General features: G+C 51.3%; 1 protein-coding gene across 1 annotated transcript in view; it reads left to right on the top strand.

Annotated features, from left to right (window-relative positions):
• Positions 1–21,508, top strand: part of LOC119951006 — a 91,821-nt gene that overhangs the window by 8,234 nt on the left and 62,079 nt on the right. Inside the window, exon 2 of the mRNA XM_038774038.1 lies at positions 2,478–2,693. Within this exon, the coding sequence (XP_038629966.1) occupies positions 2,478–2,693 (216 nt within the window). The remainder of the gene's footprint in view (positions 1–2,477; positions 2,694–21,508) is intronic.

Below are 21,508 nucleotides of genomic sequence, written 5' to 3'. Positions count from 1 at the left end.
TCGGTTAGACCACACTCTCAGCACCGTGCACAACTCTGGTCCTCTGATCCCTTGGTTAGGCTACACTCAGAGCACCGTGCACAGTTCTGGTCTCCGTATCCCTCGGTTAGACCATACCCGGAGCATCGTGCACAGTTCTGGTCTCCGTATCCCTCGGTTAGACCACACTCGGAGCACCGTGCACAGTTCTGGTCTCCGTATCCCTCAGTTAGACCACACTCGGAGCACCGTGCACAGTTGTGGTTTCCTGATCCCTCAGTTAGACCACACTCGGAGCACGTGCACAGTTCCGGTCTCCCTACCCCTCGTTTAGACCATACCCGGAGCATCGTGCACAGTTCTGGTTTCCAGATCCCTCAGTTAGACCACACTCGGAGCACGTGCACAGTTGTGGTTTCCTGATCCCTCAGTTAGACCACACTCGGAGCACGTGCACAGTTCCGGTCTCCCTACCCCTCGTTTAGACCATACCCGGAGCACCGTGCACAGTTCTGGTCTCCGTATCCCTCAGTTAGACCACACTCGGAGCACCGTGCACAGTTCTGGTCTCCGTATCCCTCGGTTAGACCACACTCGGAGCACTGTGCACAGTTCTGGTCTCCGTATCCCTCGGTTAGACCACACTCGGAGCACCGTGCACAGTACTGGTCTCCGTATCCCTCGGTTAGACCACACTCGGAGCACGTGCACAGTTCTGGTCTCCGTATCCCTCAGTAAGACTACACTCGGAGCATCGTGCACAGTTCTGGTCTCCGTATCCCTCGGTTAGACCACACTCGGAGCACCGTGCACAGTTCTGGTCTTCGTATCCCTCAGTTAGACCACACTCGGAGCACCGTGCACAGTTCTGATCTCCGTATCCCTCAGTTAGACCACACGCGGAGCACCGTGCACAGTTCTGATCTCCGTATCCCTCGGTTAGACCACACTCGGAGCACTGTGCACGGTTCTGGTCTCCATATCCCTCGGTTAGACCACACTCGGAGCATCGTGCAGAGTTCTGGTCTCCGTATCCCTCAGTTAGACCACACTCGGAGCACCGTGCACAGTTCTGGTCTCCGTATCCCTCGGTTAGACCACACTCGGAGCACGTGCATAGTTCTGGTCTCCGTATCCCTCAGTTAGACCACACTCGGAGCATCGTGCAGAGTTCTGGTCTCCGTATCCCTCAGTTAGACCACACTCGGAGCACCGTGCACAGTTCTGGTCTCCGTATCCCTCGGTTAGACCACACTCGGAGCACGTGCACAGTTCTGGTCTCCGTATCCCTCAGTTAGACCACACTCGGAGCACCGTGCACAGTTCTGGTCTCCGTATCCCTCAGTTAGACCACACGCAGAGCACGTGCACAGTTCTGGTCTCCGTATCCCTCGGTTAGACCACACGCGGAGCATCATGCACAGTTCTGGTCTGCATATCCCTCGGGTGAACCATACTTATAATAATAATGATCTTTATTGTCACAGGTAGGCGTTCATTAACACTGTAATGAAGTTACTGTGAAAATCCCCTCGTCACGCTCTGGCGCCTGTTCGGGTACACAGAATTCAGAATATCCAATTCACCTCACTTGTAATCCTCAGTTAGATCACACCCGGAGCACCGTGCACAGCTCTGGTCTCCGTATCCCTCGGTTAGACCACACTCAGAGCACCGTGCACAGCTCTGGTCTCCGTATCCCCCGGTTAGTTCACACCCGGAGCACCGTGCACAGCTCTGGTCTCCGTATCCCCCGGTTAGTTCACACCCGGAGCACCGTGCACAGCTCTGGTCTCCGTATCCCCCGGTTAGTTCACACCCGGAGCACTGTTCACAGATCTGGTCTCCATATCCCCTGGTTAGACCACACTCGGAGCATCGTGCACAGTTCTGGTCTCCGTATCCCTCAGTTAAACCACACTCGGAGCACGTGCACAGTTCTGGTCTCCGTATCCCTCAGTAAGACCACACTCGGAGCACGTGCACAGTTCTGGTCTCCGTATCCCTCAGTAAGACCACACTCGGAGCACCGTGCACAGTTCTGGTCTCCGTATCCCTCGATTAGACCACACTCGGAGCACCATGCACAGTTCTGGTCTCCGTATCCCTCGGTTAGACCACATTCGGAGCACCGTGCACAGTTCTGGTCTCCGTATCCCTCGGTTAGACCACACTTGGAGCACCGTGCACAGTTCTGGTCTCCGTATCCCCGGGTTAGACCACACTCAGAGCACCGTGCACAGTTCTGGTCTCCCTATCCCTCGGTTAGACCGCATTTGGGAGAGGCGATTTGATCGAGGGGTTGGAAAGGGGATTTTAGACAGTTACCTGGAGGAAGGTGTCGGGGTTACCAGTCGTGGAAGGCAGGCTAAGGAATGTTGCTCTTTCCGAGGGACAGATACTCTCACAATGAGAATATTGGCCTCCATCCGCAGAGTAAGATTGCTCGGAGCCTGTCGCATTGTCCACCAAGCTTGTCCCTCCTTGTCTGCCCGTAGTTCTCACCGCTGCCATGGTTAGCTGCGAGGGGTTGGAGTTTTCGGATGCTCCCCCTGGCAGTCCGCTCACCGCCAGCGACTACGAGAAGTTCTTCCTCGTCCTGAGGCCCTCGTGGAAGGCCGGCATCACCTGCCTCATCCGACGCACCAAGGGCTGCCACGACCTCAAGGTCATGAAGCTGGACGAGTTCGAGAATCATGGCTTGATCCCAGAAGGTAAGAGCGAGGGAGAGAGAGAGAGACAGAAAGTCAGAGAGAGAGAGATAGGGAGAGACTGAGAAATAGACAGAGAGACAGAGAGAGACACACAAAGAGAGAAACAAAGAGAGAGACAGAGGGCGAGAAACAGTGAGAAACAGAGAGAAAGAAACAGAGAGAGACACACAGAGAGAGCGACAGAGCGAGAGAAGAGACAGAAAGAGAGAGAGCGAGAGACAGAGAGAGGCAGAGAGAGAGAAAGACAGAGTAGAGAGACAGGGAGATTGAAAGAGGGAAATCGACAGAGATAGAGTGAGGGGGGAATGCTCGAGAGAAAGAGAGAGAGGCAGAGACAGAGAGAGACAAGAGATAGCGAGCGAGAGAGAAAGAGAGAGTGAAAGAGAGAGAGAGAGAGAGAGCGGATGCTTCATTAAGGAAATGCACAACCCCCTTGGTTATGTGGGGGGGATGTTAATGGAAGCGAGAATAAAGGGAAGACAATGTGAGCGAGAGACAGGGAGTGACGGTGGGGAAAGAGGGATACGGGGAGACTGGTAAGTGGGGAATATGGAGAGGTGGTGGGAGTGAGGGATGTGGGGAGATGGGAGTGAGGGATACGGGGAGACGGTGGGAGTGAGGGACACAGGGAGACGGTGGGAGTGAGGGATACGGGGAGACGGTGGGAGTGAGGGATATGGGGAGACGGTGGGAGTGAGGGATACGGGGAGACGGTGGGAGTGAGGGATATGGGGAGACGGGAGTGAGGGATACAGAAAGACGGTGGGAGTGAGGGATACGGGGAGATAGTGGGAGTGAGGGATATGGGGAGACGGTGGGAGTGAGGGATATGGGGAGACGGTGGGAGTGAGGGATACGGGGAGACGGTGGGAGTGAGGGATATGGAGACGGTGGGAGTGAGGGATATGGAGACGGTGGGAGTGAGGGATATGGAGAGACGGTGGGAGTGAGGGATACGGGGAGACGGTGGGAGTGAGGGATATGGGGAGACGTTGGGAGTGAGGGATATGGGGAGACGGGAGTGAGGGATACAGAAAGACGGTGGGAGTGAGGGATATGGGGAGACGGTGGGAGTGAGGGATACGAGGAGACGGTGGGAGTGAGGGATATGGGGAGACGGGAGTGAGGGATACAGAAAGACGGTGGGAGTGAGGGATACGGGGAGACGGTGGGAGTGAGGGATACGGGGAGACGGTGAGAGTGAGGGATATGGGGTGACGGTGGGAGTGAGGGATACGGGGAGACGGTGGGAGTGAGGGATACGGGGAGACGGTGAGAGTGAGGGATACGGGGTGACGGTGGGAGAGTGAGGGATACGGGGAGACGGTGAGAGTGAGGGATATGGGGAGACGGGAGTGAGAGATATGGGAAGATGGTGGGAGTGACGGATATGGGGAGACGGTGGGAGTGACGGATACGGGGAGATGGGAGTGAGGGATGTGGTGAGATGGTGGGAGTGACGGATATGGGGAGACGGTGGGTGTGAGGGATATAGGGAGACGGTGGGAGTGAGGGATACGGGGAGACGGTGGGAGTGAGGGTCACAGGGAGACGGTGGGAGTGAGGGATACGGGGAGACGTTGGGAGTGAGGGATACGGAGAGACGGTGGGAGTGAGGGATACAGGGAGACGGTGGGAGTGAGGGATACAGGGAGACGGTGGGAGTGAGGGATACAGGGAGACGGTGGGAGTGAGGGATACGGGGGGAATGGTGGGAGTGAGGGATACGGGGAGACGGTGGGAGTGAGGGATACGGGGAGTCGGTGGGAGTGAGGGATACAGGGAGACGGTGGGAGTGAGGGATACGGAGAGACGGTGGGAGTGAGGGATACAGGGAGACGGTGGGAGTGAGGGATACAGGGAGACGGTGGGAGTGAGGGATACGGGGGGAATGGTGGGAGTGAGGGATACGGGGAGACGGTGGGAGTGAGGGATACGGGGAGACGGTGGAAGTGAGGGATACGGGGAGACGGTGGGAGTGAGGGATACAGGGAGATGGGAGTGAGGGATACGAGGCGACGGTTGGAGTGAGGGATACAGGGAGACGGTGGGAGTGAGGGATACGGGGAGACGGTGGGAGTGAGGGATACAGGGAGACGGTGGGAGTGAGGGATACGGGGAGACGGTGGGAGTGAGGGATACAGGGAGACGGTGGGAGTGAGGGATACGGGGAGACGGTGGGAGTGAGGGATACAGGGAGAGGGTGGGAGTGAGGGATACGGGGGGAATGGTGGGAGTGAGGGATACGGGGAGATGGTGAGAGTGAGGGATACGAGGCGACGGTTGGAGTGAGGGATACGGAGAGACGGTGGGAGTGAGGGATACAGGGAGACGGTGGGAGTGAGGGATACAGGGAGACGGTGGGAGTGAGGGATACAGGGAGACGGTGGGAGTGAGGGATACGGGGGGAATGGTGGGAGTGAGGGATACGGGGAGACGGTGGGAGTGAGGGATACGGGGAGTCGGTGGGAGTGAGGGATACAGGGAGACGGTGGGAGTGAGGGATACGGGGAGACGCCGGGAGTGAGGGATACGGGGAGACGGTGGGAGTGAGGGATACAGGGAGACGGTGGGAGTGAGGGATACGGGGAGACGCCGGGAGTGAGGGATACAGGGAGACGGTGGGAGTGAGGGATACGGGGAGACGGTGGGAGTGAGGGATACGGGGAGATGGTGGGAGTGAGGGATACGGGGAGATGGTGGGAGTGAGGGATACGGGGAGACGCCGGGAGTGAGGGATATGGGGAGACGGTGGGAGTGAGGGATACGGGGAGTTGGTGGGAGTGAGGGTTACGGGGAGATGGTGAGAGTGAGAGATACGTGGAGACGATGGGAGTGAGGGATACGGGGAGATGGTGGGAGTGAGGGATACGGGGAGACAGTGGGAGTGAGGGATACGGGGAGACGGTGGGAGTGAGGGATACGGAGAGACGGTGGGAGTGAGGGATACGGAGAGACGGTGGGAGTGAGGGATACGGGGAGACGGTGGGAGTGAGGGATACGGGGAGACGGTGGGAGTGAGGGATACGGGGAGATGGTGGGAGTGAGGGATACGGGGAGACGGTGGGAGTGAGGGATACGGGGAGACGGTGGGAGTGAGGGATACGAGGAGACGGTGGGAGTGAGGGAAACGGGGAGACAGTGGGAGTTAGGGAAACGGGGAGAAGGTGGGAGTAAGGGATACGGGGAGACGGTGGGAGTGAGGGATACGGGGAGAAGGTGGGAGTGAGGGATACAGGGAGACGGTGGGAGTGAGGGATACAGGGAGACGGTGGGAGTGAGGGATACAGGGAGACGGTGGGAGTGAGGGATGCGGGGAGATGGTGGGAGTGAGGGATACGGGGAGACGGTGGGAGTGAGGGATACAGGGAGACGGTGGGAGTGAGGGATACGGGGAGACGGTGGGAGTGAGGGATACGGGGAGACGGTGGGAGTGAGGGATACAGGGAGATGGTGGGAGTGAGGGATACGGGGAGATGGTGGGAGTGAGGGAAACGGGGAGACAGTGGGAGTGAGGGATACAGGGAGACGGTGGGAGTGGGGGATATGGAGAGACGTTGGGAGTGAGGGATACTGGGAAACAGTGGGAGCGAGGGAGATGGGGAGGGAACGAGAGGTATGAGGAGACTGTGTGGAATGAGACAGACGGCTAGACGGTGGGGAGTGAGGGATATGTGGAGAATGTGCGGATTGTCGGACAAGGGGAGACGGTGGAAGTGAAGGATACGGGGAAACTGTGGGGTTTATAATAATCATAATAATCTTTATTATTGTCACAAGTAGGCTAACATTAGCACTGTAATGAAGGCAGCACGGTGGCACAGTGGTTAGCACTGCTGCCTCACGGCACTGAGGCCCTGGGTTTGATCCCAGCTCTGGGTTACGTCCGTGTGGAGTTTACACATTCTCCCCGTGTTTGCGTGGGTTTCACTGCCACAACCCAAAAGATGTGCAGGGTCGGTGGATTGGCCATGCTGAATTACCCTTAATTGGGAAAAATGAATTGGGTACTCTAAATTAATTTTAAATAAACACTGTAATGTGAAAAGCCCCTAGTTGCCACATTCCGGCGCCCGTTCGGGTACACAGAGGGAAAATTTAGAATGTCCAATTACCTAACAGCACGTGTTTCCGGCATTATGGGAGGAAACCGGAGCACCCGGAGGAAACCCACTTAGAGGGAGAATGTGCAGACTCTGCACAGACAGTGGCCCAAGTGGGAATCGAACCCGGGTCCCCAGCGCTGTAAAGCAACAGTGCTAACCACTGTGCCACCGTGCGGATTGAGGGATATGGGAAGATGGTAGGAGTGAGAGACATGGGGAGACAGTGGGGAGTGAGGGATACAGAGAGCCTGTGGTATTGAGGGATACGGGGAGAGGGGGTGTGTGAAGGAAGTGGGGAGACGGTGGGAGTGAGGAATATGAGGAGAGAGTGTGGAGTGAATGGGCGACATGGTTTGACAGTGGTTAGTACTGTTCCTTCATAGGGTCCCAGGTTCGATTCCAGGCTTGGGTCACTTGTCTGTGTGGAGTCTACGCGTTCTGCCCCTGCCGGCTTGAGTTCCCTCTGGGTGCTCTGGTTTCCTCCCAGAAGTCCCGAAAGACGTGCTTGTTTCTCCAAATAAATTTAGAGTAATCAATTATTTTTTTTCCAATTAAGGGGCAATTTATGCTGGCCAATCCACCTACCCAAGACCTCTGTTTGGGTTGTGGGGGTGAGACACATGCAGACTCGGGGAGACAGACAGTGACCTAGGGCCGTGATCGAACCTGGGTCCTCGGCGCCGTAAGGCAGCAGTGCTAACCACTGCGACACTGTGCTGCCCTAAGATGCGCTTGTTCGGTGATTTGGACATTCTGAATTCTCCTCAGTGTACCTGAACAGGTGCCGGAGTGTGGGGACTATGGGATTTTCACAATAACTTGTGACACTAATAAAGATTATTATTATTATACGGGGATATGGTTGAGTGAGGGACTTTGGGAGGTGATGTGAGTGAGAGATATGGGGAGATGGGGGAGTGAGGGATACGAGGAGACAGTGGGAGTGAGGTATATGGAGAAGCAGTGGGAGTGAGGGACAAGGGACGAAGGTGCGAGTGAGGGATACTGGAAAAGGATGGGTAGGCAGGGTTACAGGGGACGATTGGAGTGAGGGAGATGGGTGACGGTGGGAGTGAGGGATGTGGTGAGATTGCAGGGAGTGAAAGATGCAGGGAGACGCTGAGAGTGAGGTGGGGAGTGAGGGATGCAGGTAAACAGTGGGAGTGACGGACAGTGGGAGATGGAGGATATGGGGGCCAAGGGGAAATGGTGTGAGTGAGGGATTTTGAGAGACAGTGTGAGTGAGCGAAACAGGGTGTCGGTAGGAAGTAAGGGATATGGCGAGACAGTTGGAGTGAGGGATATGGTGTGTGTTGAGGATACAGAGAGACGGTGAGCGTGAGGGATATGGGGAGTAGTAGGAGTGAGGGATACAGGGAGATGTTGGGAATGAGTGATGCGGAGAGATGGTGGCAGTGAGGAATATGGGGCGATGGTGGAGATTGAGAGATATAATAATAATCTTTATTGTCGCAAGTAAGCTAACATTAACACTACTATGAAGTTCTGTGAAAAGCCCCTAGTCGCCACATTCCAGCGCCTGTTCGGGTACACAGAGGGAGAATTCAGAATGTCCAATTCACCTAACAAGCACGTCTTTTGGGGCTCGTGGGAAGAAACCGGAGCACCCGGAGGAAACCCACATAGATCAGGAAAGAACATGCAGATACCGCACAGACAGCGACCCAAGTTGGGAATCGAACCTGGGACCCTGGAGCTATGCAGCAACGGTGCTAACCACTGTGCTACCATGCACCCTGATTTGGCGATACAGTGGGAACGAGGTCTCTGGGGGAACGGTAACTGTGGACTGAGGGGTAAGGGGAGATGGTGGGAAAGTGGATTACGGGGAAACAGTGGGAGTGAGGGGTATGGGGAGACAGTGATTGTGAGGTATGCGGAGATGGTGGGAATGAAGGATGCTGGGGGACTGTGGGAGTGGGATGCACGGAGACGGTGGGAGTGAGGAATGCGGGGAGCCGATGGGAGTGAAGCTATGGGGAGACTGTGGGAGTGAGAGATAAGGGGAGAAAGTGGGTGTGAATGAGAGAGGGGGAAGGGGTGAGTGAGGAAAATGGGGAGACTGTGGGGTGTTTGGGTTACAGCGAGACGCTGGGTAAGTGTGAGATACGGCTGTGAAAAAATGAATATTGTGTGGTAAATGAAGGGGTAACAATTTGATGTGAATGCTTCCAACCAATAGATGGTGATCAAGAGCACTCACATGAATCACGTGATAACCTGATTTAGGGAGTAGGTGATTAAGCGGGATAGAGCATTGTCATGGTTTCAGAAGCTCTGTAGACAGTGTATCATCCACAAAGCAAAGGGCATCACATGGTACCAGGCATTGTTGCTAAGACAAATAGAAAGGTTCAGCGACAGAAGAGAAGTTTGAAAAAAATCTCAGTTGAAAAATCAAAACTCCCCCAAATTTTTTTTACCAGACTCTGACTGCATACAGAACATCGAAGAATATCCTAGTCGAAGAGAGATGGAAGATTTGCAAACTCCATGGCAATTTCGGTTAAAGTAGACGTTAATTGGCGCAATGTCAAGCAGCAGTTTGAGTTGTATATCTCTGCCCTAGACCTAGAAGTGGCCAGCGATCAGTGAACAATAGCACTCTTTCTAACAGTGGCTGGTTCACAAGCCCTCGAAAATTTCAACTTGTTCCAATTTGAGGATGAAGCAGATAAGAAAAAATACAGTCAAGTAATTGAAAAATTCGATAAGCTCTGCCAGCTGCAACAAAACGAAACGTTTGAGCAATATGTGTTCAGGCAAAAAGTTAAAAAGCAGGTGAAACGCTTGACTGCTTCATCACGGATCTGAGACTTAAAGCGCAGACATATAATTTTTCCATTCTCCTCGACTCACTTCTGCGAGTTGAAATGAAAATGAAATGAAAATCACTTATTGTCACAAGTAGGCTTCGAATGAAGTTGCTGTCGCCACATTCCGGCGCCTGTTTGGGGGGGGCTGGTACGGGAATTGAACCGTGCTGCTGGCCTGCCTTCAAAGCCAGCGATTTAGCCCTGTGCTAAACCAACCTCAGTTCAGATAGTCTATGGAATAAAAAGCGATAAGCTGCGAGAAAGATTATTGAGACAGTCTGATCTAACGTCAGAAGGCGCAATCAGTCTGTGTGGAGCGAGCAAACGTGCTAGAAATCAGGGCCGGGATTCTCCCCTACCCAGCGGGGCGGGGGGTCCCGGCGTAGCGGAGTGGCGGCAACCACTCCGGCGTTGGAACTCCCCAAAGGTGCGGAATTCTCCGCATCTTTGGGGGCTAGGCCCGCGCCAGAGTGGTTGGCTGTCTGTGTGGAGTGGTGACCGACTGTCACCAAAACCGGTGCCAACGGCCTTTGACGCCCGCCGTCCGGCGCCGGGGCTGGCCGAAAGGCCTTCGCTGGTTCGCGCATGCGCCGGTGCGTCAGCTGTCGCTGACGTCACCACCGGCGCATGCGCGGTAAGGGGGTTCTCTTCCGCCTCCGCCATGGTGGAGGCCGTGGAGGCGGTGGAAGAAAAAGAGTGCCCCCACGGCACTGGCCCGCCCGCCGGTGGGTCCCAATCGCGGGCCTGGCCACCGTGGGGGCACTCCCCGCTGTCTGATCGGCCCGCGCCCCCCCCCCCCAAGACCCCGGGGGCCCGCTCGTGCCGCCAATCCCACCGCCCCAGAGGTGGTTGAAACCACATCGGCGGGATTGGCCTCTCAGCGGCGGGACTTCGGCCCAACGCGGGCTGGAGAATCGCCGCAGGGGGCTCGCAGATCAGCGCGGAGGGCACGATCGGCGCGATTCCCGCCCCCGCCAATTCCCTGGTGGCGGAGAGTTCCGGCCACGGCGGGGGCGGGATTTTTGCCGGCCCCGGGCGATTCTCCGAACCTGCGGGGGGTCGGAGAATTTCACCCCAGTTCTCTGAAACGTTAGTCGTTGAAAAAGGCATGAAAACTAACAATGTGGCCGACGCTATTAATGCTGTGTCGCACCCAAAAAAATAAACGTGCTCCAGATGGCAGCCATTTTGCGCATGATGTCACGAGCGTCATGATATGTAAACATATGTAAACGGCGCGGGCCGATCAGACAGCGGGGAGTGCCCCCACGGTGGCCAGGCCCGCGATTGGGACCCACCGGCGGGCGGGCCAGTGCCGTGGGGGCACTCTTTTTCTTCCACCGCCTCCACGGCCTCCACCATGGCGGAGGCGGAAGAGAACCCCCTTACCGCCCATCAAATAAAAAAATGTCCTGCGTTTGGAAAAATTTATGCAAAGTGCCACAAATTGAATCACTTGCAGTGCAGATCAGGAATAAATTGCAACAGTTTTCAAAAGCTCAATGCAGTGAACAAGGGAAGAGCTGTACAAGAAATAAGCATTAACAAATATGTTAATTAGTTATCAATCCTCATTCAATGGAAGATGCATTCGATTTAGAAGATTCTTTCTTTGTAAACAGTAGAAAGTATCGAGAAAGCGCAAGAAAAGACTTCCGATTCGGACATTTTAAAACAGATATCAGTCGTACAAAATAATGATGATTGGACGATTCCATTAATAATAAATAGAGCCACAATTGAAATGAAATTGGACACCGGAACAAAAGTTAATCTCATTAATCAGACAGACCTAGCCAAATTAAAAACTACACCAGTAATTGACGACAATGACATCATCTGCAGGACTACAATGGCAATGTGATTACCACAATATGGGCACTTGCTACCTAACAGTGGAGGTCAAAGAAAAAAAGGTTCCGATTAAATTTGAAATAGTTGAGCCAAAGCGAGCTTCACTACTGGGTGTTCAAGCTAGTGTGATTCTGCAACTTGTGAAACGCATTTACAGCTCGGACAGGATTGCAACCATTTTCAATGGCCAGGTTGAGGCCATTATCCAGGAATTTCCTCACGTCTTTCACGGTACAGGAACACTACCGTTTAAATATAAAATCCAGCTAAGAGCAAATACCAGACCAGTCTTTCATCACCTAGGAGGGTTCTAGCTCCCTTGAAGGAACGTCTAGCTTTGGGCAGCACAGTAGGACAAGTGGATAGCACTGTGGCTTCACAGCGCCAGGGTCCCAGGTTTGATTCCCTGCTGGGTCACTGTCTGTGCGGAGTCTGCACGTTCTCCCCGTGTGTGCGTGGGTTTCCTCTGGGTGCTCCGGTTTCCTCCCACAGTCCAAAGATGTGCAGGTTAGGTGGATTGGCCATGATAAATTGCCCTTAGTGACTGGGTTATGGGGATGGGGTGGAAGTGACGGCTTAAGTGGGCCGGTGCAGACTCGATGGGCTGAATGGCCTCCTTCTGCACTGTATGTTCTATGTTCTATGTCTAAAAGCGGAACTTGAGCCTATGCAGCAGTTGGGGATAATCAACAAAGTGAAAGAACCAACTCACTGGGTCAGTTCTATGGTTTGTGTGAAGAAAGCCAACAGTGACCTGAGAATCACATTGGCAACTAAAGCTAGACAAAGCCAGTATGAAACTCTGCACATTCAACGCACCTTACGGGAGGTACTGCTTCAATAGAATGCCTTTCGGATTCATTTCAGCTTCCGAAATTTCTCATGGACCAAGCGGCCTGACAACCCTGACCAGTTCACGCCCGCGGAAACCACACCTGGTCGCTGCCGGCGTGAACATCGCGCAACAGGTAAATGTGGGGCCTGTGGGAGGCGGAGGATTGAGCACCACAGGCGTGCTCGTGAGGTGACTGGCCCGCGATCGGTGCCCACCGATCATCGGGCCAGCGTCTCTATGAGACAGACTCTTTCCCCTCCGCCGCCCCGCAAGATCAAGCCACCATGTCTTGCGGGGCAGTGGAGGGGAAGACCGCAACCGCGCATGCGCGGGTTGGAGCCGGCCAACCTGCGCATGCGCGGCTGACGGCACTTAGGCGCCGGGAAACACTCCGCTTTTCACTCCGCCGTCGGCACTCAGTCTCCCGTTGGGAGAATCGCGCCCCATCTCTTGATCATTTGGTGAATTCAGAATTATAAATGTTCTCAGTAGTGACTTTAACCTGATGTGCTTCTGTTGAAAAGTGTTTTTTCTGTATTCTGGATGTTGTTTGGGAAGTTATTAAGGATTACTTAGTGTTGTATTCTTTGGGGGTTGTATTTGAATTAATGGTTGCTGAGATGTTCACTGTATGTTTCAAAAAGGTTAACTTGAGTTCATAGAATAAACATTGTTTTGCTTTAAAAAATACTTTTTCATTTCTGCTGGACCTGTAGAGTGGGCCGTGTGCTCCCCATACCACAATCTAGTAAAAGTTGTGGGTCAGGTGAACTCCATGATACACTTTGGGGTTCTCAAATTGGGGGCTCGAGGGGGATAAAAGTCTATCTATTGGATTGGCTTAGTGAAATTAAAGACTTAGTGAGGGGTGAGCATATTGTGAGTGCTTTTCAGGTGTGGTGTTTCAGTTTAAGTAGTGAGTGTGTTGTGGAAAATGGCTCTTTCTGAGGCTCTGAGGTTTTTTGGGGTGGAGACGGTCACATTCAGTACCTTACCGACAGAGACGAAAAGCAGACTATTAGATTTGGCGAAAACATTGCAGTTAACAATACCTGAAAATGGACCAAACATATGAAGCTCTCAGAGAAATTATACTTTTGGAGGAGTTTAAAAATTCAATTCCTGGTGTAGTGAGAATTCATGTGGAAGAGCAGAGGGTTAAAACTGCGAGATAAGCAGCAGAAATGGCAGATGATTATGAATTAGTTCATAAATCAAAGCTTGGTTTCCGACATCAGTTTCGGCCGGTGAGGGATAGAAACTGGGGACATGAGAAATACTCAAGTGGTAAAGGTAAAGGTGATCTGATGGAAGATAATAAGGGGAGTGTACCTCAATTTAAAAAAGAAATCCAGGAGGGTGGAGGAGACATGAAAAATATCAAATGTTTTCACTGTAATAGGTGTCCAGGTGTTAGATCTGGAGGTAGGTGAGCACTTTGGAAACAGTGACCACAATTCGGTGACCTTTACGTTAGTGATGGAAAGGGATAAGTATACCCCGCAGGGCAAGAGTTATAGCTGGGGGAAGGGAAATTATGATGCCATTAGACATGACTTAGGATGTGTAGGTTGGAGAAGTAGGCTGCAAGGGTTGGGCACACTGGATATGTGGAGCTTGTTCAAGGAACAGCTATTGCATGTTCTTGATGAGTACGTACCAGTCAGGCAGGGAGGAAGGGGTCGAGCGAGGGAACCGTGGTTTACCAAAGAAGTGGAATCTCTTGTTAAGAGGAAGAAGGAGGCCTATGTGAAGATGAGGCGTGAAGTTTCAGTTGGGGCGCTTGATGGTTACAAGGAAGCGAGGAAGGATCTAAAGAGAGAGCTAAGACGAGCAAGGAGGGGACATGAGAAGTCATTGGCAGGTAGGATCAAGGAAAACCCAAAAGCTTTCTATAGGTATGTCAGGAATAAAAGAATGACTAGGGTAAGAGTAGGGCCAGTCAAGGACAGTGGTGGGAAGTTGTGTGTGGAGGCTGAGGAGATAAGCGAGATACGAAATGAATACTTTTCGTCAGTATTCACTCAGGAAAAAGATAATGTTGTGGAGGAGAATGCTGAGACCCAGGCTATTAGAATAGATGGCATTGAGGTGCGTAGGGAAGAAGTGTTGGCAATTCTGGACAAGGTGAAAATAGATAAGTCCCCGGGGCCTGATGGGATTTATCCTAGGATTCTCTGGGAAGCCAGGGAAGAGATTGCTGAGCCTTTGGCTTTGATTTTTATGTCATCATTGGCTACAGGAATAATGCCAGAGGACTGGAGGGTAGCAAACGTGGTCCCTTTGTTCAAGAAGGGGAGTAGAGATAACCCCGGTAACTATAGGCTGGTGAGCCTCACGTCTGTTGTGGGTAAAGTCTTGGAGAGGATTATAAGAGATACGATTTATAATCATCTAGATAGAATAATATGATTAGGGATAGTCAGCATGGTTTTGTGAAGGGTAGGTCATGCCTCACAAACCTTATCGAGTTCTTTGAGAAGGTGACTGAACAGGTAGACGAGGGTAGAGCAGTTGATGTGGTGTATATGGATTTCAGTAAAGCGTTTGATAAGGTTCCCCACGGTCGTCTATTGCAGAAAATACGGAGGCTGGGATTGAGGGTGATTTAGAGATGTGGATCAGAAATTGGCTAGTTGAAAGAAGACAAAGGGTGGTGGTTGATGGCAAATGTTCAGAATGGAGTTCAGTTACGAGTGGCGTACCACAAGGATCTGTTCTGGGGCCGTTGCTGTTTGTCATTTTTATAAATGACCTAGAGGAGGGCACAGAAGGATGGGTGAGTAAATTTGCAGACGACACTAAAGTCGGTGGAGTTGTAGACAGTGCGGAAGGATGTTGCAGGTTACAGAGGGACATAGATAAGCTGCAGAGCTGGGCTGAGAGGTGGCAAATGGAGTTTAATGTGGAGAAGTGTGAGGTGATTCACTTTGGAAAGAATAACAGGAATGCGGAATATTTGGCTAATGGTAAAATTCTTGGTAGTGTGGATGAGCAGAGGGATCTCGGTGTCCATGTACATAGATCCCTGAAAGTTGCCACCCAGGTTGATAGGTTTGTGAAGAAGGCCTATGGTGTGTTGGCCTTTATTGGTAGAGGGATTGAGTTCCGGAGCCATGAGGTCATGTTGCAACTGTACAAAACTCTGGTACGGCCGCATTTGGAGTATTGCGTACAGTTCTGGTCGCCTCATTATAGGAAGGACGTGGAAGCTTTGGAACGGGTGCAGAGGAGATTTACCAGGATGTTGCCTGGTATGGAGGGAAAATCTTATGAGGAAAGGCTGATGGACTTGAGGTTGTTTTCGTTAGAGAGAAGAAGGTTAAGAGGTGACTTAATAGAGGCATACAAAATGATCAGAGGGTTAGATAGGGTGGACAGTGAGAGCCTTCTCCCGCGGATGGAGGTGGCTAGCACGAGGGGACATAGCCTTAAATTGAGGGGTAATAGATATAGGACAGACGTCAGAGGTAGGTTTTTTACGCAAAGAGTGGTGAGACCGTGGAATGCCCTACCTGCAACAGTAGTGAACATGCCAACATTGAGGGCATTTAAAAGTTTATTGGATAAGCATATGGATGATAATGGCATAGTGTAGGTTAGATGGCCTTTAGTTTTTGACTTCCCATGTCGGTGCAACATCGTGGGCCGAAGGGCCTGTACTGCGCTGTATCGTTCTATGTTCTATGTTCTAAACTAGGCCATGTAAAGTCACAGTGTTGGTGGTTGAAGAAAAACACTGGGTAGGCTAATGTGGTAAAACAGGATAAGCCAGTGGGGTTTGTTAAAGTGGTAAAGGAAAGCCCAAGTGAAGCGAAGGAGGTGCAAAAGATTGTACAGCCTGATCAAAAGATGATTGATAAGAAGGTGCCAGATCTCTTTAAAGAATTTACTTGTGTGGGTAAAGTTTACTCATGTGTAGCTGGAGGAGCAGGTAAAGAAGTCACAAGAGTTATGGGAGCTAGTCAATCTTTAATGGTAAGAGATGAGGAGTTATGTAGTTTGGGAAGAATATTGCCACAAAAGGTGGTACTATGTGGAATTCAGGGTGAGAGAAGTAGTGTTCCATTATATAAGGTAAGGTTGGAAAGTCCAGTGAAGAGTGGTGAAGTGGTAGCAGGGGTAATAGATAAACTATCTTGTCCAGGAATAGAGTTTATCTTGGGTAATGATATAGCTGGATCGCAGGTGGGAGTGATGCCGACTGTGGTTGATAAGCCAGTGGAAAATCAGACAACTGAATTGTTCAAGGATGAATATCCTGGGATTTTTCCTGATTGTGTAGTAACAAGGTCGCAAAGTCACAGGTTAAGACAAGAGGAGAAATCAAAGAGTGAAGATGAAGTTGAAGTGCAATTATCAGGAACGATTTTTGATCAGATGGTTGAAAAAGAACAAGAACAGGTGGCTGATGAGGAGCATATTTTTAGTGCAGAAAAATTGGCGGAGTTACAACAAAAGGATGTAGAAATAAAACGGATGTATCAGAAAGCATGTACGGAAGAGGAATCTGAGTGTATACCGGAGTGTTATTACCGTAAAAGTAATGTCTTGATGAGAAAATGGAGGCTTTTACATGTGCAGGCGGATGAAAAGTGGGCAGAAGTTCATCAAGTAATATTGCCAGTAGGGTATAGAAAGGAGGTGTTGCGAGTTGCACATGAGATACCAGTGGGAGGTCATTTGGGAATAAGGAAAACTCAAGCTAAAATCCAGAAACAATTTTATTGGCCTCCGCTACGTAAAGATGTAGTTAAATTTTGTCAATCAGGGAAACTTCAAGCAGTGATAAAACCAGCGCCCTTAATACCCATTCCAGCATTTGAGGAACCTTTTACAAGGGTCCTAATTGATTGTGTCGGACCGCTTCCTAAAACAAAAGTGTGAGTCAATATCTTTTGACTATAATGGATGTGTCTATTAGGTTTCCAGAGGCCATTCCAGTACGTAATATTACAGCTAAAAAGATTGTGGAGGAATTATTTAAATTCTTTACTAGATATGGACTACCCACAGAAGTACTATAGGATCAAGGATCAAATTTTACCTTGAGGTTATTCAAAGAAGTTATGGGTAACTTCGGAATAAAACAATTTAAATCAACTGCGTACCATCCAGAATCGCAGCAAACATTAGAAAGGTGGCATCAGACATTAAAGACAATGTTGAGGGCTTATTGTCACGATTATCCAGAGGATTGGGATAAATGAATTCCATTTGTACTGTTTGCAATTAGGGATGCACCTTATGTAAAACCAAATTTAGTCCATTTGAACTAATTTTTGGTCATGAGGTAAGAGGACCACTTAAATTGATTAAGGAAAAATTGGTGAGTGAAAAATCGGAAATTACATTATTGGATTGCGTGTCAAATTTTAGGGAACGATTAAATAGAGCAGGTGAATTGGCTAGACAACATTTAAAAGTTGCACAAAATGTGTTGAAACGGGTAGCGGACAAGAAATCCAAAGTTCGTAGTTTTGCCAGTGGAGATAAAGTTTTAGTATTGTTACCAGTGGTAGGTGAACCTTTAAAAGCAAGGTTTTGTGGATCGTATCAGATTGAAAGGAAATTAAATGAGGTGAAATATGTGGTAAAAACACCAGACAGAACTAAACTCACCGAGTGTGTCATGTGATATGATTTAGATGTGGGAAATACTGTTCCAATCAAACAACATCCATACAGACTTAACCCTTTAAAATTGGCACAGGTTAACAAAGAGATTCAGAGTATGCTTAAAAATGGCATAATTGAAAGGCATAATCACCATCGTGAGTGAGAATGGACCGTATTTTGACAGCAGCGAATGGACGGAGTTCTCCAAATGATACGACTTTCGACACATCACCTGCAGCCCATTTCATCCACAGTCCAATGGAAAGGCTGAGAAAGGGGAACATATAGCCAAGAAACTTCTCAAAAAAGCTTGGGATTCAAAAAGCCATCCAAACTTAGCTTTGTTCAGCTGCAGAGCGACTCCACTTGAAACGGGATACTCACCAGCACAATTGCTGAATCCAAAAATACCGTGCCTAACTACAGCGAATCCTGACAATAACGATGCAATTCAAAAAATCAAACAGAACAGATGGAAACAGCAACGTTATTATGACCGATCAGCGGAAATCTAGCGGAGCTCGAGCAAGAGCATACTGAGCGGGTACAACTTCCGGGTGGATGGTCGAGTGTGGCACAGGTAACTCGCCAGGCAGCTCCACATTCATACACCATCGTAACATTTCCACAGATAATAACAGAACATAGAACAGTACAGCACAGTCCAGGCCTTTCAACCCACGATGTTGTGCCAACCATTTATCCTTATCTAAGATTAATGAATGAATTAATAGCTACTGAAACCAAAGGCACAGCAGCAAGATCTTGTTCCAGCAGCAAATTCAATGGCAGGAGCAGTGGAACAGACACGACTGAGAAGGTCTACACGTCTAAGAAAGAAACCGGACAGACTCAATCTGTGAACATTAAAAAATTGTTAACTTCTGGACAATAACATTGAAACAATGGGCCGGTTCTCTGTTTCTGAGTCGAAGTGCTGGCGCCAACGGAGAATCCGTGGATTTCACCTGCAACCGATTCTGCTACCAGCGAGGGGCACCGGCACCGCGTGGAACACCCTCGAAAACCACGGAAAACGGTGCGGGAATCGCCGGGTCCGTGATGGACACTCGCAGAGCTGACAAGCTGCAGCCGCCCTTAAACAATACATCCCCATAACACACTGATCAGATGGGGCAGGTTGTGCTGGAGCACCCATACAGCTGATGGGTTGGCTGGTGCCAGAGGGCACCCTGGGGGGGGGGGGGGGGGGGGGGGGGGGGGTGCCCCAGGGGATCACTAAATGACTCAGGGCACCAGGCTGGCTGCCTGTCCGGCTGCGGTAATGGTGTTGTGTACCCGTCCAGCCTGACCCCACAGCCCACCTCCTGGCCAGGCCCCCACTACTCCCCGGCCGGCCAGCAGCAAGGCTGTCAGCGAAGTATGGCGAAGTATGACACTGCCCATATGCCCTCTCTCTCTCTCCTGGCAGCCACCACGCCAGGTTCACGATTTGTAAAAGCACACATGGACTGTGCAGTTGGGAACTCATCCCATCGGAGGCGGAGATTCACGGGTCATAGAATTTACAGTGCAGAAGGAGGCCATTCGGCCCATCGAGTCTGCACCGGCTCTTGAAAAGAGCACCCTACCCAAGGTCAACACCTCCACCCCATCCCCATTACCCAGTAACCCCACCCAACACTAAGGGCAATTTTGGACACTAAGGGAAATTTATCATGGCCAATCCACCTAACCTGCACATCTTTGGACTGTGGGAGGAAACCGGAGCACCCGGAGGAAACCCACGCACACACGGGGAGGATGTGCAGACTCCGCACAGACAGTGACCCAAGCCGGGAATCGAACCTGGAGCTGTGAAGCAATTGTGCTATCCACAATGCTACCGTGCTGGGGTGGGCCCACTAATGATATGTAAACGGTGTTTAAACTACGCGCGTCGTGCGACGCATTGACACTGTTTTCGAGGAGAAGGAGCATCGTGATTCCGCATCAAACTGTCACCTGCCGCAATTTCGGCATTGCGTGTTTCTCTCCACCTGATTGGACACCCCAATTTCAGCGTTGGCCAATGGAGGATCCCGCCCAATGTATAGCTTACACAACAATCTAGTCATGTAAATATGCTTGCATCTGTCTCCAAACAACTTCAAAAAAAGGGGGACGTGACAATATGTATATTGTATGGTAAAAGAAGGGTTAACAATTTGATGTGAATGCTTCCAACCTCTAGATGGTGATCAAGAGCACGTACGTGAATCACATGATACCTTGATTCGGGGAGTAGATGATTAGGCAGGATAGAGAGTAGTCCTGCTTTCAGAAGCTCTGTAGATAGAATAATAATCATCGTGTATTTTGAAATATTTGTATCTTAGTAAGTTTGTTCGAATCTAGTTAGTTGTAGTGTTAATAAAATCAGCTTTGTTTGAAACATAGCTTGCTGTTCTTTGTGAGACACAGCACTTCGAAGCCATCCTTATCCACAAAGCAAAGAATATCACAACCTGGAGATGGTGGAAGTCAGGGGTCCGTGGTGACTGTGGGAGAGAGGAATATTGGGAGCTGGTGGGAATGAGGAATAATGGGAGTTGGGAGAAATGAGGGATACCGGGAGATGGTGGGGCATGAGGGATACGGGGATATGTTGGGAGTAAGTGATGAAGCCAGATTGTGGGGAGTGAGGGATATGGGGAGACGGTGGGAGTGAGGGATACGGGGAGACGGTGGGAGTGAGGGATTTGGAGATGGTGGGAGTGAGGGATACGGAGACGGTGGGAGTGAGGGATACGGGGAGACGGTGGGAGTGAGGGATATGGGGAGACGGTGGGAGTGAGGGATATGGGGAGACAGTGGGAGTGAGGGATATGGGGAGACAGTGGGAGTGAGGGATATGGAGATGGTGGGAGTGAGGGATATGGAGACAGTGGGAGTGAGGGATATGGGGAGACAGTGGGAGTGAGGGATATGGAGACGGTGGGAGTGAGGGATACGGGGAGACGGTGGGAGTGAGGGATACGGGGAGACGGTGGGAGTGAGGGATATGGGGAGACGGTGGGAGTGAGGGATACGGGGAGACGGTGGGAGTGAGGGATACGGGGAGACGGTGGGAGTGAGGGATACGGGGAGACGGTGGGAGTGAGGGATACAGGGAGACAGTGGGAGTGAGGGATATGGGGAGACAGTGGGAGTGAGGGATATGGAGACGGTGGGAGTGAGGGATATGGGGAGACAGTGAGGAGTGAGGGATTTGCTGAGACGATGGGAGTGAAGGATATGGGGAGACGGTGGGAGTGAGGGATATAGGGAGATAGTGGGAGGGATATGGGGAGACAGTGGGAGTGAGGGATACGGGGAGACAGTGGGAGTGAAGGATATGGGGAGACGGTGGGAGTGAGGGATATGGGGAGACGGTGGGAGTGAGGGATATGGAGACAGTGGGAGTGAGGGATATGGGGAGAAGGTGGGAGTGTGATTTGGGGAAATGGTGGGGAGTGAGGGATACGGGGAGACGGTGGGATTGAGTGATATGGGGAGTTGGTGGGGGAGTGGGGGATATGGGGAGATTGTGGGGAGTGAGGCATATAAGGTGCTGGGGGGAGT

This window comes from Scyliorhinus canicula, chromosome 16, assembly GCF_902713615.1.
Source record: "Scyliorhinus canicula chromosome 16, sScyCan1.1, whole genome shotgun sequence".
Classification (NCBI taxonomy): domain Eukaryota; kingdom Metazoa; phylum Chordata; class Chondrichthyes; order Carcharhiniformes; family Scyliorhinidae; genus Scyliorhinus; species Scyliorhinus canicula.
The sequence above is the reverse complement of the archived record's forward strand: the minus strand, read 5'-3'. Positions and strand labels throughout refer to the sequence as shown.